At 39.6% G+C, this 15,985-nt stretch overlaps 1 protein-coding gene across 3 annotated transcripts in view; it reads left to right on the forward strand.

Moving 5' to 3' along the window:
* The window catches only part of LOC147338817 (frizzled-3-like), a 32,465-nt gene that overhangs the window by 12,524 nt on the left and 3,956 nt on the right, over positions 1 to 15,985 (forward strand). For all 3 annotated transcript variants that reach the window (XM_086283351.1, XM_086283189.1, XM_086283269.1), the window contains 6 exons: positions 9,693 to 9,889; positions 10,195 to 10,497; positions 10,590 to 10,752; positions 11,128 to 11,427; positions 11,676 to 11,927; positions 15,595 to 15,743. In XM_086283351.1, the coding sequence (XP_086139477.1) occupies positions 9,705 to 9,889; positions 10,195 to 10,497; positions 10,590 to 10,752; positions 11,128 to 11,427; positions 11,676 to 11,927; positions 15,595 to 15,743 (1,352 nt within the window). In that variant the 5' untranslated portion in view covers positions 9,693 to 9,704. The remainder of the gene's footprint in view (positions 1 to 9,692; positions 9,890 to 10,194; positions 10,498 to 10,589; positions 10,753 to 11,127; positions 11,428 to 11,675; positions 11,928 to 15,594; positions 15,744 to 15,985) is intronic.

Raw genomic sequence — 15,985 nt, forward strand, 5'->3', positions numbered from 1 at the left:
CGATCGAAAGAGTCCTGCCACAATGTGAGTGTGGGTGAACGTGTGTTTGCATTATCTGCAATGAGACATGGTCTTGTGAGAGTCTCTACATCACCTGTTGCCATGGTAGTTAAATAGGCAGAGAAGGAAAGGGAGGAATGGAGGGAGCCAGGCAGGCAGAGGAAGGGAGCAGAGGGAAATTAGATGAGTGCATGCTCTAAAATAAACTGAGGGGAAGGACTGCAAATAACAGGGAAAAGGGAGGAAATTGGAGATTCATACTTGTAGCTAAGTCATTTGGTTGAACAATACAAATTGCCCTGGAGTGCTATTTGTCTTTGAAGATTGGACGAGTCATCGGAAGTCTTAAAAATCTGTGATGTTTACAGTCAGAGCAGTGTAATCACTGAGAAACATGGTGTAGCTGCGTCTCTCCACCCACACTAATGAAACAGCAGTTGCCGGTAATATAATGCATAAGGCAAAGACAACCCATAATTTTCTCTTTCTCCAGTCAGCCATGTCTGCCTTTGCTAGACATCACTGAAGAAAGATGTAATTTCAAGTAATTTTAGACTGTCATAGATAATTTAATGGATCTCTTCTTAGCATAGGTAATACCAGTAACCCTTTCCAACAGCTGATTATATGAAAGATGTGTCTACTCCTTTTTCTTCTTCTCAGTTTGTCTTGCAAGAAATTTGTTCACCATGTTCAGAAAGAGACAGTGTTGTGTTTTGTCTCATCTAATTTGTTGTAAGTGAGATGGGAATTTGCTATAAGTTTACAGTAGGAAAAGCTGTGGATAAAGAAATTGAGCAAAACATGACTGTTTCTGTTAATATAAATATACAGAAACAGCCATATATATTTTTTATATATATATATGGCTATAATATAAATATGAATATAACATTTAAAGATTGTTGAGGTTTTAAGTGGATAGAAAATGCTTAAATCCATGTTCATTGATTGCGCCGACATATCTTGTGCAAGGCATAAATAATTTAGCACCTTTTCCTGCACATTACAATAAAATGTTAGCAGGTTGATTGAAAAGAAATCAAGGAATGTGTACCACTGGATTATTCACACAGAGGAGATATTGGATGTTTATAGTTTGGTTAAATAGTTTTTGTTGAACATAAAATGAAGGGGGGTGGGGGAGTCGATGAATGCTGATGTTGGAAGAGTAAAAAAGGAAAAGGAGAGGTAGAGGTGGACAAGTGCGTGTCAGCATAATTGCAGGGAGTAAATGGGAGGCAAGAAAAATAAGAGATGAATACGGGAGAAAGAAGATGGGAGGAGAGGAGGAGGGGAAGTGAACGTGAAGGGGAATGCCATTTGCGGCTTTGTCTGGTCCTCCCGAGCGAACGACGGATAGACATGGATAAACGAACAACTGAATGAAAAGAGGAGAGGGTGTGAGAGAACGCTGCCCCTTCTTTAACTGTCTTTTCAGAGATTAGGGAGGAGAGCATCACAGTGTGTGCAGTTCATCTATTCATGGCCAACGCCTGCGTCTCTCACAAGCATGTGAAAGAAGAGAGGGAGCAGGGACTTAGCCGCAGAGAGACTGTGTGTGTGGATTTCTTTATGAACGCATTAATCACGCGTACATTTTTATCAGATAGCTATGGGATTAATTCTGTCTGGTAAAAGTGGAGAAAAACTAGGCGTCAGTAAGAAAACAGGAGGTGAGCTGATACAAGGAGAGGGAGTATGTAGTCTACGTGACTGTGAACTGCAATAATGCACTTCTCTTGCACAATAGAGCAAGAGAGACAGTGTGATTGGCTTTAATGTATGGGAGCATTAAAGGAGAATGCTGTTAACAGTCTTGAGTATGTGGAGGGATCAAGTGGCAGGAAGAGAGGCTGACGCAAACAGGAGCTTTTTAGTTCCCGCAGTAAGCAGGAGAGAAATACACGATTTAGTTCTCATAGCTTAGTGGAGTGGGGATGTTGCAGGGATGTTATGTTTAAGATGGCTAATGGAAGTAGAGCCGATGTGGTCTGACAGCAATTTGTGCTGCAGGGCCTGCCTGGCTCATTTGAGAGTGAGTTGTGTGTGAGACAGAGATTGGAAGAGAGGAAGGAAAAGAAATCCAGAGCGTGTGATGGTGATGTGTCCAGATGGGCTTTGCTAAGGTTTAGTAGGCAAAAGCTTGATTTGTCTTCTCTAAATTCCCTCTCGTGCATCAGAGGTGAAAGAAGTCATATCTTCTAGCAGTGCATCAAAAGATCAGCATTTTAGTACTGTTAATTTACAGGCAGATTGAGGTGGCTTTATAGAGAAAGTGCGTATAAAAATGACACATTAGTAAAACATATAATCTACAAGTTTCTTAGAGAATTTATTACTAAATGTAAAAATGCATTAATATTAGATATTTCTGGGTTTAACAGCCGTGTAACCAATTTTTTGCCATCACGATTAATATCTAAAAGCTTGTTATTGAGCATTATGTATCCCAATATAACTATTCTGTGGTGAGGGCGGGGGGAAAAACAAAACTCTTTGTGTAAGCTAAGAACTAAATTAATTATTGTGCATTTGTTAGTCACGCATGTCAGAAGGTTAAATTAGACCCTATATAAAAGTATAGGGTATTTGGGGGGAGGGGTTAGAAAAAAGCATTACTTGCCAGTTCAGAAGCCATTTCATTGGAGGCTTTTGCTCACCAGCCTGTCACCTTGATTTGACCACAACACAAAGCTGGTGACAGTTTCAGGAAGTGTGCGTGTGTTCGTCTGGGCTTCTCACACTCTAAACACTCTTTCCAATCCATTTGACTCCCTAATCCACCGAGAAACCGCCGCTCTTTTTCCCATTCCACTTTTTTTTTCTTTTCCCTCTACCCCTCCCTCAACAGTTGACGAAGTGTCTGAGTTTCTGCAAAGTTGGCTAACTGGATTTTCTACAAAATCCACATACGCACACACACATAGACTGGCTAAACTGACTACTCAAAGATATTAGAGATTCAAAAACCAAATGTTCATATTTGGATATGAATCCTGTTTCCTGTTAACTGTTCTTGGCTGCTTTGGAGGGGGAGAGGAAAAGTAAGGAAAAAAAGGGAGTTGGGCAACGAAAACAAATTTAATTAGTTGAATGGCCAGTTGGGAATATTGGACGGCAAGGGTGTTAACTCGTTTGTAATGAGTTGTGGTAAGGCCAGCTTTATTGACATTATGGTAGAACAATGTTAAGATATTTGAAAAATGTAAGGGCACAAAGCAGCTCACCATCTGATTGTGTATCATTCACAAAAGACATGTTAGTGTGTCATAAGGAAAATAAATGAGAAAAACGGAAATATGTAATGGCTCTAAATTTTTGACCATGGACCATGAGCTTCATATTTCAGTAGCCTAAGGCAGAAGTTTATATAATGTATATATAACACATTGTCACCATTTTATTGAGCTTTCTTGCCGTGCATTCACCAGGTAAGCCCCTTTTCCTTCCCAAGGGACATGATTGGTTGGTGAGCGTGAGGAAGGAAGTGCTTTGATCAGCTATAAAGATTCCAGTTTCCCTTCAATCCTATATTTTTTCCTACTTTTTGATTTTGCACTTTTGTCTTTTTTTTTCTTACATCTTTAAATTAGTTTTTGCTGTCGATCTGCTGTTTACCAAAAGTATTGCCTGCATTAGGTGAAGGTTTATCACATGCCTCTTTCTTTCTCTCAGTTTTTCCTTTTTCTTTCTTTCTTTTTTCTTTCCGAAGCTTTTTTAGTCTCCTTTCATTTCTTTCCCTCTCCCTCCCCCGGCTTTCTTTTGAGAGAGGGAGTAAAGAGAAAGAAACTTAATCCCTCTATTGAAAAAGAGGTGGACCAGTCAGGGGCCTTTTTTCTTATTTTGCTCAAAAACCCACTCTGGTTCTCATTCTTTTCTTTGTGAATACTCAAAGTTGCCTGTCCCGAGCACTTGCTCACACACATGTGATTTTTTTTTTTTTTTTCAATTGATTTTCCCCACCATTGTCTGTTTTTGATGGATGGCTAAATTCTGCATGTTGTTCTTACTGTTAAGACTGTAATGTACAGTTTAAATTAAAAATATTGTTATATTTGATTTTAGGGACTTTAAACTATACCAGTGGGGGTGCCACAAATTCAGAAAGCATAAGTTTCCCATGCACAGCCATTGGTTCAGCGGCACTCATGCTGCACTAAGGGCTATGATGAAAGCCAAATTTGTGAATGTTAAAATGTTTCTCACAAATACAGATACTCTGTGACTGAGGTCAAACCAGCATTCATACCATTTTAAAGCTGTGTGGGGGAGATGTCAAATTGAAGTATTGCATGATGGATGGGGTTCTGGAATTATGTTTGGTGACCATTTGATAACTGTAGACTTTTTTTAAGCTATATGCTTTGTTCAACTATGTTCTTTACTGGACACAGTAATTTTTTATAACCTACATTAGCCTTGATTATTCATTACAATATTTTAAATTCATCTAGTGACTGCTGTGTCAGGTTTTTTTTAAAAACCTTTAGGGACTGAGCATAAAATGTTTTTGCACATCTCCAGTTATAATTCACAAGTGTTCAAGTGTGATCTGATCTTCATGTAATTCACAAATATAGAAGACACAGTCTGAAATTGTTTTATTACTTTAGTTAATCAAAGTTAATTGAAAATCAAGTACATAAACATTAATTTCCTGTTTTTGGTTTGGTTTTTTTTGTTTGTTTGTTTGTTTTTTCCCTCACATTGAGGGCTGGAAAGAAAGTCAATACTTAAATGTATCTGCTCTTTTCATAAAAAGGGTGTCTTGATCACAACGTTTAAAGAACCAGCATTGTGAGGTTACATAACAATTAAAAAAAAAAAGAAAATATCAGGAAATATTTTTAAATACCTGGATGTTAATAAACCCTAGCAAAGGACAAACTGCAAATAGCAAACTGCAGGAGCGTTGCTTCCAAATGAGGTTACCCTAAGGTGACAGAAAAACACCTGCATTGACATCTACAGAAACCTTTGTTCCTGTTGTCTATAAGAAAAGACACTGAATAATGGGATTGATTTTAATGGAAAGACAGCATAAAGGAAATGACTGCTATCCCACAAAGCAAACCAAAGAAGTAGAACTGAAATGCGCAGTGCTGTGCTTGGAGGAAAAAATCCAATGCACATTATGAACAACACCTCCTGCTGACAGTGAAGCATTATGAAAGGAATGTCAAGGTCAGAGTCTAAAGGAACAGCAATTTAAAATTGTATCCAGACGTTTTACAGGGGAGAGTCAGGGCACCAGTGTATGATGTGTATGACAGTGTATGAAGCTTAGGAGAGATTGTGTGATGCAAAAAAAACAATTATTCAAAGTACACAACTAAATCGACACAATGATTGACAAAGATAATTAATATTATCTTTTCTACCCAGGCTAAAGCAATGACCTAAAACCAATTACGATGCTGCTGGATGACCTAAATAGTGCAGCTTAATTGAGACATGATGAACTAAAACAGTTTTGTGGGGGAGGAATGATTCAAAATTCCTCTTGCTTGTTGTCTGTGAAGCAGCTACAGGGAACATTTTGTTTTTGTATCTTGTACTGTGTGTGTCTTTGTCCCTGTGTGAGTGGCTGTTAAATGAGTTTGTCACATTATGTTTTCTGTAATTGTGGCTCAGTTATCTAAGGTCGGACTGCATTTTAGAATCCATTCGGAAATGGTGGTAATGCCAGAGTTTTTCACAAATTTGTTTTCCAGTAGGTGTGCTACTAAGGATTGACATATAGCTGCCATTTAAGGATATAAAAACAAAATGAAAGGAAACATATAAAATATATATATAGAAAAAATAGATTAAAAAAGGACACCACAAACTCTTTAGATTTTTAAATGACGTCAGCATTTTTCCAGCAGCTGCAGACAGCAGTCTGTTGCACAGAGTGCTTGCTCACTCGTGGATGATATGTTTGTATGCATTAAATTGCATATTTCCCAGCAAATTTACTTGGGCAGAAACATGGCAGTAGTTTAAATAATCTGCTTTTCTAAAGTATTGGACTGCAACTGTTAGTTTATTTGTGATATCTCAATAACTTAGCTAACTGGGATATGTAATGGATAAGACTATATGCTGGTATACTGCAGATTTCAATGGAGGTGCATTGTACATTTACTTTGTTTTTCGTGTTTTGTTTTTTTTTAAAGGTAGGTACCTGTTTTCTTAATAGTGTGACTTTATTCTTGCTTCATCATCCTTCCACTATAGACTAAAATAAATAAAACAATGCAGGAAGCAGATTCACTGCAATGGTTGTATCCTCTTTTCCCCACCCTACTCATTCTTCCACATCTTTCCATGTCTTAATAGGCTGTCCTCTCCCCCAAGGCAGATTTGTGGGCTATTCTACTTTCCTTTCCCTGTTCCTCCATCACAACTGACACACAAAATGCCAAGCAATTCACTCAAGTTGCCCACCATGGAAGGCTGATTGCCATCCCCCTTCTCTCTTGCTGGGTGGCACAGTTAGACCACTTAATATCAATATTCTCTTTGTGGTAGGAGATGTGGGGGCAATTGCCCTGACTGCCAAAATAGTTGTGCACACACACACGCTGACTTTTTCAGGCACGCAAGCCTAGCATAAGCACACACACTGGAAACGCAATAAGTGGGACATAGGCTAAATACAAGAACACTGACACATACACACAAGTGCACATGTAAACCTACACGCACTGGCAAAATGGGCAGAATGGGGACATGTAGAAAAGGAGTTGCACACACATTTGCTGTAGAGTTAGTATGAGGAGAAGAAAGCCTCCAGTCGCCCATGCAGTCAGACACACACTCATGCAGAAAGCAGATACTCGTTGTCTAAGTGTGGCCTTAGGCTCGCTGAGTGAGGTGGGAGTTGAAACTGAGGACCAGAACACTTTCAGATTTTATTTGGGGTTTTTTTTTTTAATGGCTTGGAAAGAATTATACTGCACTTTACTGAAAGAGTGCACCAGTACAGAAACGGAGAACGCAAATGGTGAAGTGATACATTCAAGTAAATTTAAAAATTCATTTGAGGAATTTACAACGTACTTGGAGTCACATCACAGAACACTTATCATAAACATTCAAATTAGCAGTGAGCCACAGTACCATATGAGCCGAATCAAATCCTGAACTGTTTTTTGCAGTCGCTACATCTCCAACTGCAGACGTGAGGGAGAGGTTTTAAGCTGCTGACAGTTACAGCTTGTCTTGTTTGTCTGTCTTCTATATTAAGCATGAATAGATGTTTTGCTACATTAATAAGGATACCTGTTAACACTGTCATTATTATCAGTTAACATCGGAGATAGCATTAGATGGCGTTAAAGAATTTTAGAAGAGTGTCAGTCCATTATATCACTATCTCAAATAACATCTTATTTCTGAGTAAAATCCTTGCAGTGAACATGACTCATGTCAGACACTTGAAACTCTCCAGTTTCAGCTGGCACCACCTGAACATATGTACTGTGGGGGGTTTTTTTGGGGGGGGGTTGTTTGTTTTTAAACGCAGTACAAAAAAGAAATTGAACGCTCTCACACAGTCATTAAACTTCATATCCTCCTTTTAAGGCCTAGAAATTTTTGCAGGCAAAGTTACCACTTGCAAGTTGCAAATACAAGTGTGTGTGTGTGTGTGTGTGTGTGTGTGTGTGTGTGTGTGTGTGTGTGTGTGTCTTTTTACGACATCTCAATGTAGACGATGCAAGTGTGTGTCATAATTATTTTTGTAAATTGTATATTAATCCGTTTGATTGCTGTAAACACAAAACTGCTGAAGTGATACTCATGCGCTGTCTAATATCACACAGCTGAGGCATGGTACCCCTCCCAGGCAGGTGAAATTGGTGCAATCTCCCTCTGGCTGAATGTTCATGCACTTTGACTCCAACAGTTTCAAGAGATGCCTGCTGATCCTGTGATCATGTTTTTGGCTTTCTTGGAGATTTTTCTTTTTACACAAAGAATTACTGTATCTTAAATTGTCTGCCAGGTTCTAATTATTTGCACCTAACCCTTTTATTCCAGTGTGGCGAACTTAAAAGTGTGATAAATACTTTTTTTTCATTTTAGAATAAGAACATCTCCTAATAGTTCTGCCTTCAGTCTGATGTGTAGTTTGGTAGATGCAATTTGTATACAAATCTGTCTATAATTTATTGATTAATCCTGGTAACATCATACAATGTCCTTAGCAGAGGAAATAAACAGCACAACTAAAATCCAGTTCCTATATTTCCACTGGCTGGACATATTTGATTGGTTAGATATTTAGCCGAGCCTTCACTCTGGACTTCCCCATCATGTCTTGAGGTTTGCACACTATTCAAACAGAAGTGTGTGCTCCTGTATGGCTCCTGAATCATCTTAGAAAACACTGAAGAGGCAAGATTATGTGAGAATTTCTTAAATATTATTACAGCCAAATAAAAGGATCATTTTTCTAGATCAGTTTTCATACCATTGGGCACAATGCATGCTGCTCATTAAATAGATTTTTTTTAAAAAGAAAAGGAAAAAGAAGCATTGGTTGCAAAATTCATGAAGTTGAGTGGTGGCGTGTGCACACACTCACATTTGTCTTTGTGCAATACGCAAAACTGTGTCACACGTCTCATGCACCACTGCATCCATTTACTGGTGGAACATCTCCAGTGTGCAGATCTAGAACACGGCAATTGAGAACGATCAAAACATACTCGTAAGGCCTGACCTCACACAGAAATGAGCATAAAGCACACACTCGCATTTACTGGTGCATGGATATTTTCACAAATGCTCCCTATATGAGGATGCACTGTAGTTGTTATGATAAGCAATCAATGTAAATTTACTGTTTTGTGTCACACAAACACATTTTTTCCTTTACGCATATGCACAATGCAGTGTTATGTGCTGTCAAGCAAGTGTCAAGCACAATATTATTAAAACTTGAGTGCATCTGTGAAATAGTATTAAGTGCACAAGTTATAATGTGATTGTTTTAATATGCAAGTAATAAGTAAGTAAGTATGAGTTAAATTTTCCTTGTAATTTGTTTTGAGATCTTCTAACAGCACCATGAAGGTCAAAAGTCATCCTTAAACCGTTAAGTCTGTCCCTACAGGGAACAGGGTATATAATCTCCCATGTGTGAAAAGCCCTGCTGTTTGTTTGCTCATTTTACTGACAAATGGCTGTAGCTCCAGCCTTCAGTAGTCTGCCTTTGCTGTCCCCAACTTCAAAGAGATCTGTGGTAATATGATTGCAGCTGTACATATTTCATAAGCCTCTAACTGCTGATGAAATACTGAGTAGTAGTGTAAGTTGCATCTGAAAGATTATTTGCTATCCTTCTCGCTTTCCCTCCATGCCCTTTGATATCTATTTCTGGCTAAATATGAGCCTTCTCGTGTGTGCTGCCGATAGCATTTAACGTCCTGAGCCTGTGTGTAAATGCATGTGTGTTAGGATCATCCACATACACGTCATGTTTAATAACAAGCTTTTCATGCTGATTAACACTGACTTTAGTGTTGAATACCAGCAGCACGAAATGTCAGTGTTTAGAGGTATTGCTCTGAGAGTAGGATATCACTTATCATTTACTTTGCACAGTCAGTGTTTTTATGTCATAGAGCTTTGCATAGATAAAAATATTGGTGTCAACATTTTATTTATGCATTTTTTGTTCTTTTTCTCCTCCAAAGCCTTTTCATCCAATGGTAAACCTGGTGTGCAGTGCTGATCTGAGGATGTTCCTGTGTGCACTATACGCTCCAGTCTGCACTGTGTACGGCCACGTTTCCATGCCATGCCGATCCCTTTGCCAGCGGGCCAAGGATGAGTGCCACAAACTCATGGAAATTTTTGGCGTAGCCTGGCCAGATGATATGGAGTGCAGCAGGTATGAATCTGCTATATTAAAAAAAAAAAAAATTAATTTAGCTTTATTGTCATTTTAGACTTGCTGAGATGAGGTACATCTGACTGAAACTTATGCTTGATCTATAGTCCTGCATTAAGTCTACAGCATATAGGCTACAGGGTACAGGTTTAGAGCAATGTCATAACCTAGATAACTCTATGTAGTGATTTCTTACCTTGATGTAGATTATAATATTTTTCCTGAAACTGCTGTGTTGATGTAGCCGTAAGGTCATTGTGGAGGCTGTTGTCTTTATATAATTTCTTTTACTTTTTGGGGGGCAGGTTCCCAGATTGTGACGAGCCCTATCCTCGTCTAGAGGACCTGCTAACAGGCTCTGAACCCACTGACCAATCATCAATGACCGTCCAAAGAGATTATGGTTTCTGGTGCCCCAGAGAGCTCAAGGTCGACCCACACCTGGGTTACACTTTTATGGGCAGGAAGGACTGTTCTGCCCCATGCCCCTCAATGTTCTTCAACCAGCAGGAGCTCACCTTCATCCGATACTTCATTGGAGTTGTTTCCATTGTTTGTCTGTCTGCAACACTCTTCACCTTCCTGACATTCCTGATTGATGTTACAAGGTTTGAAAAGCTGAATGTAACTTCTTTGAAAGTATTAGTATCGTTGCAGTGGAGAAAGACACAAAGTCATTTTCTTTTATCTTCCTCGATAGGTTTCGGTACCCTGAGCGACCAATCATCTTCTATGCTGTGTGTTACGTCATGGTGTCGCTGGTGTTTTTCCTGGGTTTCCTGCTGGAAGGCAGGGTCGCGTGCAACCCTGTCAGCCCTTCCCAGTTCAGAGCATCCACCATAACACAGGGCTCACACAACAAGGTTTTTGCTCATTTTTATGGAATCTGGGGGAGAAAACTGCCTGATTTAAAATTGTCAGCACATTAGTGATGATTTACTGGGCTAAAAACTTCTAAACTAGATTTTAAATTATTTATTTTGTGGTTGAATGATGAGGTTGACGGATGTTTATTTAGCAATTAATAAAAATAACTATGCTACACTTTAAAAATGCTGTCTTATTAACTTCATTACTTTATCTTTATTACACAGTGCAATTATCTATTTACTGACTTAGAGCGCACACGTGTCATGAATTTACTTTTTACTACTCTATAGTTGCAGATTTACAGTTTTGATGACCTTTCCCAAATGATTAATTGATCAGAGGTTTTTCCTCCTGTGTTTCTCTCTCAGGCATGCACCCTGTTCTTCATGGTTTTGTATTTTTTCACTATGGCCGGCAGTGTGTGGTGGGTCATACTGACAATCACTTGGTTCTTGGCTGCTGTGCCTAAATGGGGCAGCGAGGCCATTGAGAAGAAAGCCCTCCTCTTCCATGCGATTGCCTGGGGCCTCCCAGGGGCCCTGACCGTCACCCTGTTGGCCCTGAATAAAATCGAGGGAGATGGGATCAGTGGAGTGTGTTTCATAGGGCTGTATGACATAGACGCCCTGAGGTGGTTTGTTCTGGCACCGCTCTGTGTCAATGTGGCGGTGAGTACAGTTCAGGAGATAAATGAGTGAGTGGGTGGATGAAAGAAGTGGTGAGTAGGATGGATGTGGTGTGAACCGATTAATGACTGCATGAAATAATACAAGTGTGGACATTGGGAGAGATGGATTGGTTAGTAATGATGGGTGGGTCATTAAATGTCTTTTAGACCTGTCTGTCAGTCACCCAACCTTTAAAAGAGTTTTTTAAAGGTTCACTGAGCCTTAACTTCTTGTCTGTCTTCTGTCAGGTTGGCGTCTCCCTGCTTTTAGTGGGCATTGTCGCTCTGAACAGGGTGCGCATGGAAATTCCTCTGGAGAAGGAGAACCAGACCAAACTAGTCAAGTTCATGATCCGGATGGGAGTGTTCTCTGTGCTGTATCTGGCTCCCTTGTTCACTGTGATTGGCTGCTACATATACGAGCACACATACCGGAAGATCTGGGAGAAAACATGGATGGAGAACAACTGCAGGCGTTATCACATCCCATGCCCATACAAGGTAAAAGGATGAAAATAAGAAAGTGCACGATGTGATGGTGTTAACCTCACTAGACAAACTATGTTTCATTTCTTACTAGATGATGTAATAATATAGTGAAACTTTAGAGAAGACACTATCTGTGCTTGTTAAGACGGTGCATGTGTAAATCATTTTTACAGCTGCCAGCTGTTGTGCTGCAACTTTATACTTGGATAGCCTGTCTTAAGAAAAAAAAGTGTCAGAGTAGCTAATCAAATCTGGTAGTCTACAGTCTGAAAGCACATGCTGCCTGTTTTCTCAGCTGCAAACAAATATCAGAGCTCTGTCACTCACAGTTTGTCTGTGCTGTCATACTGCAAAAGTTGAATGGTGAAAATCCGCAGGTGCTCTGTTTTGAGGAATCTGTGTTTTTCTTTCCTTATTGGGGAGGGAGCTTGTCTGTGTCTCAGGAAAGAAAAGTGTAAGACTACTAAACATATCATAAATAATGAGTGAACAAGATACTTCTCCAGTGGAAGGAGTTAACATCAATATAGCTTCCATTCATGCACTCCTCAAATGGTCAGGATTCCCAAGTTGTGAAGTCATCGCACCAACTTAATTGTGTTCGTGTGCTTTTTTTAAGTCAGACTGAGGGGACAACATGGACCGGGAAAAGGCAAAGTACTGCAAAACAAACAATAAAGTGTTCATAGCTGATTTTGATATATAGTTACTTAACCTGTCTGACAAAGATTATCTCTAGAATTATCATTTTTTTAACTAGTTGGTGTATTTGAAGAGCATCTATGCATTGTCTCACAACCTGGCTCACAGGTAGTAACTAGTAAAGGATCATTTTTTTATGGAACATAATTAAAAAGAACATGTTTGTCAGCTAGTCAGTAGTGGGTGTGTGGCAGAGTCTGTAGAAGGCAAATAACCCAAGAATACGTGCTGTAGCTAAGTGGATCTACCGGTAGTTCAGGAAGCTAGTATTCAAATCAGGGCAGTGAGCAAAAGAGACCTGAAAGGATGGAGCTTTTATAACCAAGCTCACTGGGCCCAGGTTTAGCTCATACAGCCAGTTACTTCGATCAGCACCTGTAGAACAAATCACAGCACAAACCACAAAACACAGACACATTCACCACCCAGGGGCCATCGCAGTTACTGTTAGAAAATAACTAATATGCAATAAAGGAATGAATCAAACTTTTCTTACAACTATTTTCAGCAAGTTATTTACTTTTATCTGCCGGATTTTAAGAAAATGCAACTCACTTAGCCAAAAAAAAAAGGAAAATCATGTCTGTTTTCTCGGTCTGAAACTCAGTTTTTCCGATTATCTGACCTCACATGAATACACAATTACTCAAGAATGGAGCTCAACGGGTTTTTTTGTTTTTTACCTTTTTTACAAGTTAAGTCTTGCCATGTTCTGTAGGCCAGAAATGTATGAAAACACGAGGGAAAAACAAAGTCTCATTTAAAAAAAAAAAAAAAGTCCAATCATATAATTTTTCTGGTTAGCCAACATTTTAGCTAGTTTATGTTAGCCACTCGGTTCTGAGAAATAAAAACAAAAATGTACAATTACTAGTTTAACGTGAAGATGATTTTTAATTGGTATCTGGAATTTAACCAGGTTTTATTCAGATGAGCTCTTACCTTTGTTGTAGCCGGTGACGTCAGAATTGATTACAGTAGTGGGAAGACATTTAGGAACTACAACAAGAACTCCCATGCTTACTTTATGAAAGAAAGCATTGTGGTGAAGTGGTTAGCACTTTCTCTGCACATGTCCTGATTGGCTGGTGCCTTTCACTGTACAGTTGGCATGTTCTCCCTGCATGGGCTTCTTCCCACATTCCAAAGAGACACACGTCACATTAACTGGTGATCCTAAACTGGCCGTAGGTGTGGATGTGAGACCCTGTGGTCACCTGTCTCTCTGTGTTAGCGACCTGTCCAAAATGTACCCTGCCTCTTCTCCGATGACTGCTGGGATAGGCTCCAGCCCCCCGCGTCCCTAAGTTAAGCCGTTAGATGGATGGATAGATGGATTATTTCATGATCAAAGGCCCAATCTCAATTCTCCCCTTCCATTTTTCACTGCAGCTTAGGGCAAGGTGGTCCTCCACGCTTTGTTTGGGGGGCTAGATGACCACTATCCTTCAATTTCCCAAAGAAATGGGATACCTAAGGGCCAAGGGTGGGAGCTGGGATTTGGCCAAAGATGCTGAGTGCTTGGTTGAGAGTGGGTAAGAGCTGGCACTTAGTTGTGTGTGCGGCTGAGTGAGTAGGTATTTGTGAGGGAGGGGAGCAGAGTGTGGCATGCATCATTAGCTCAGCTAATATAGCTGTCAAGACCAATTCCACAAAAAAAAAAACCAACCTCTCCCATCTTTGTTTTGCTCCGTTTCCTTTTCTCTTTGTATTTCAGTTAATTTTCTCATGCATCTTTCAGCCCCTCTGCTCCCTGGGCTGCTTAGTCACGGTCTGCTGCCAGTCCTCCATAAGGGCTTTATCCTGTTTATGAAGATGGGTGGGAATGCAGTGATTCATATAGTCCAGTGCTAAATTATTAACCAGATAATTGTGCACAGTGCAGACGCTAACATACTCCATCCCTACCTGTGTGTCAGTCAGTTGGATGTGTGCACACACACACATACACCTTTACTTCATAAGGCTTTGTCATTGTTTCCATCACATGTCAAATTGTGTGAGTGTGTCTGTGTGTTTGTGAAGATCATGAAGATCCCCTTTACGTCCTATTACAGCTCTGGAATTTCAATATTGCTGTGTGTTATGTGATCTTTGCCCGGGGGTTTTCTGTGTGTTCTGGGAGAGGGCGCAGTTGCTTGTTCTTGGATAATTGAAGATTCTTTTGTGGTGTCAAAGTTCATTTGAGTTTCTTTCTTTGTGTGTGTTCACGGGTGATAATTTACTGAAGACCCAGGGCTTCTCGTTTTATCTGATGATCTAAATAAGACACATTTCATCTCAGCATGGGTGACAGAGACTTAAGCTAATTAATAAATGGAAATTCTTCTGGGCCCGGGTTTCAAAAACAATAAATCTCTTATCTCACTAAAAGGCTCAGCTGCTCATGGATTTTACCCTCACTGTAGTGAGGGTCAATTGCTTTAATAGCATCTTTAGGAAGATTTTTATCTTAATTTAAAAAGAAAATTTAAAGAATTTGATATCTTAAAGACCACCTAAAGTACAATATAATGGTTTTCCACAAAAACTTTTTAACACAGTACTCAGTGTGTTTGATGGTTTCCCATAGTGAAATTTTATCGGACAGATGAAACCATGATTTGGGATTGAACGACACAGCGTTCTGTTTGTTGTATTTCTTAAAAATCTGGGATTTATATTCAATAAAAAGGGGACCAAGAACCAAATCTCTGCCCTCTGCTGGGAGATCCATCAAACAGCTCGGTTTGTCTAGATTATGTTTGAGGATTTTAGTTTGTTAAATGTTGGTGGATCCAAAGCTTTTAGCATATCTTTCATGTTTAGTTGTCGAGGAAATATTCTACTGCACAATTAGTCTGCCTACATTATAATCGAAGCCTTTGTTCTCTTCCTCTCTCTCCTCTGCTTCACTTTACTCTGTGTTTTTAAAAACTCCATGCTGTGCTGATTAGATGATTGCATCATTAACGTGTGCATTTTATTTTATTTTCAGGTTGAGGAGACCAGCAGACCGGCCATGGTTTTGTTCCTAATTAAATATCTGATGATGCTCGTGGTGGGGATCCCCTCTGTTTTCTGGGTGGGCAGCAAGAAGACCTGTTTTGAGTGGGCCAGTTTCCTACATGGACGCAGGCGCAAAGAGTAAGAAGAGACTGTGTGTCTTTTAATGTTCGAGAGAACTAAATTGAGTTTATCACAACTAATTATGCACTTAGAAGTATCTTGTACTTTGTTTCACATGCAATTTTCCTTCCCTCTCAGTTGTTCAGGGGTTTAGTATCTCTACTGTATTTCCTTTTGTGGTGACACGTTGCTATACAACAGCACATTAATCATTAATCTTCCCTATCCTGTCCTTATCAACTGTTTTCTTGTCTCTTTCC

This window comes from Aulonocara sp. 'chitande type north' Nkhata Bay, linkage group LG1, assembly GCF_057382095.1.
Source record: "Aulonocara sp. 'chitande type north' Nkhata Bay isolate Kocher_YH1m ecotype deep benthic linkage group LG1, A_spYH_male_GT1.1, whole genome shotgun sequence".
NCBI lineage: Eukaryota > Metazoa > Chordata > Actinopteri > Cichliformes > Cichlidae > Aulonocara > Aulonocara sp. 'chitande type north' Nkhata Bay.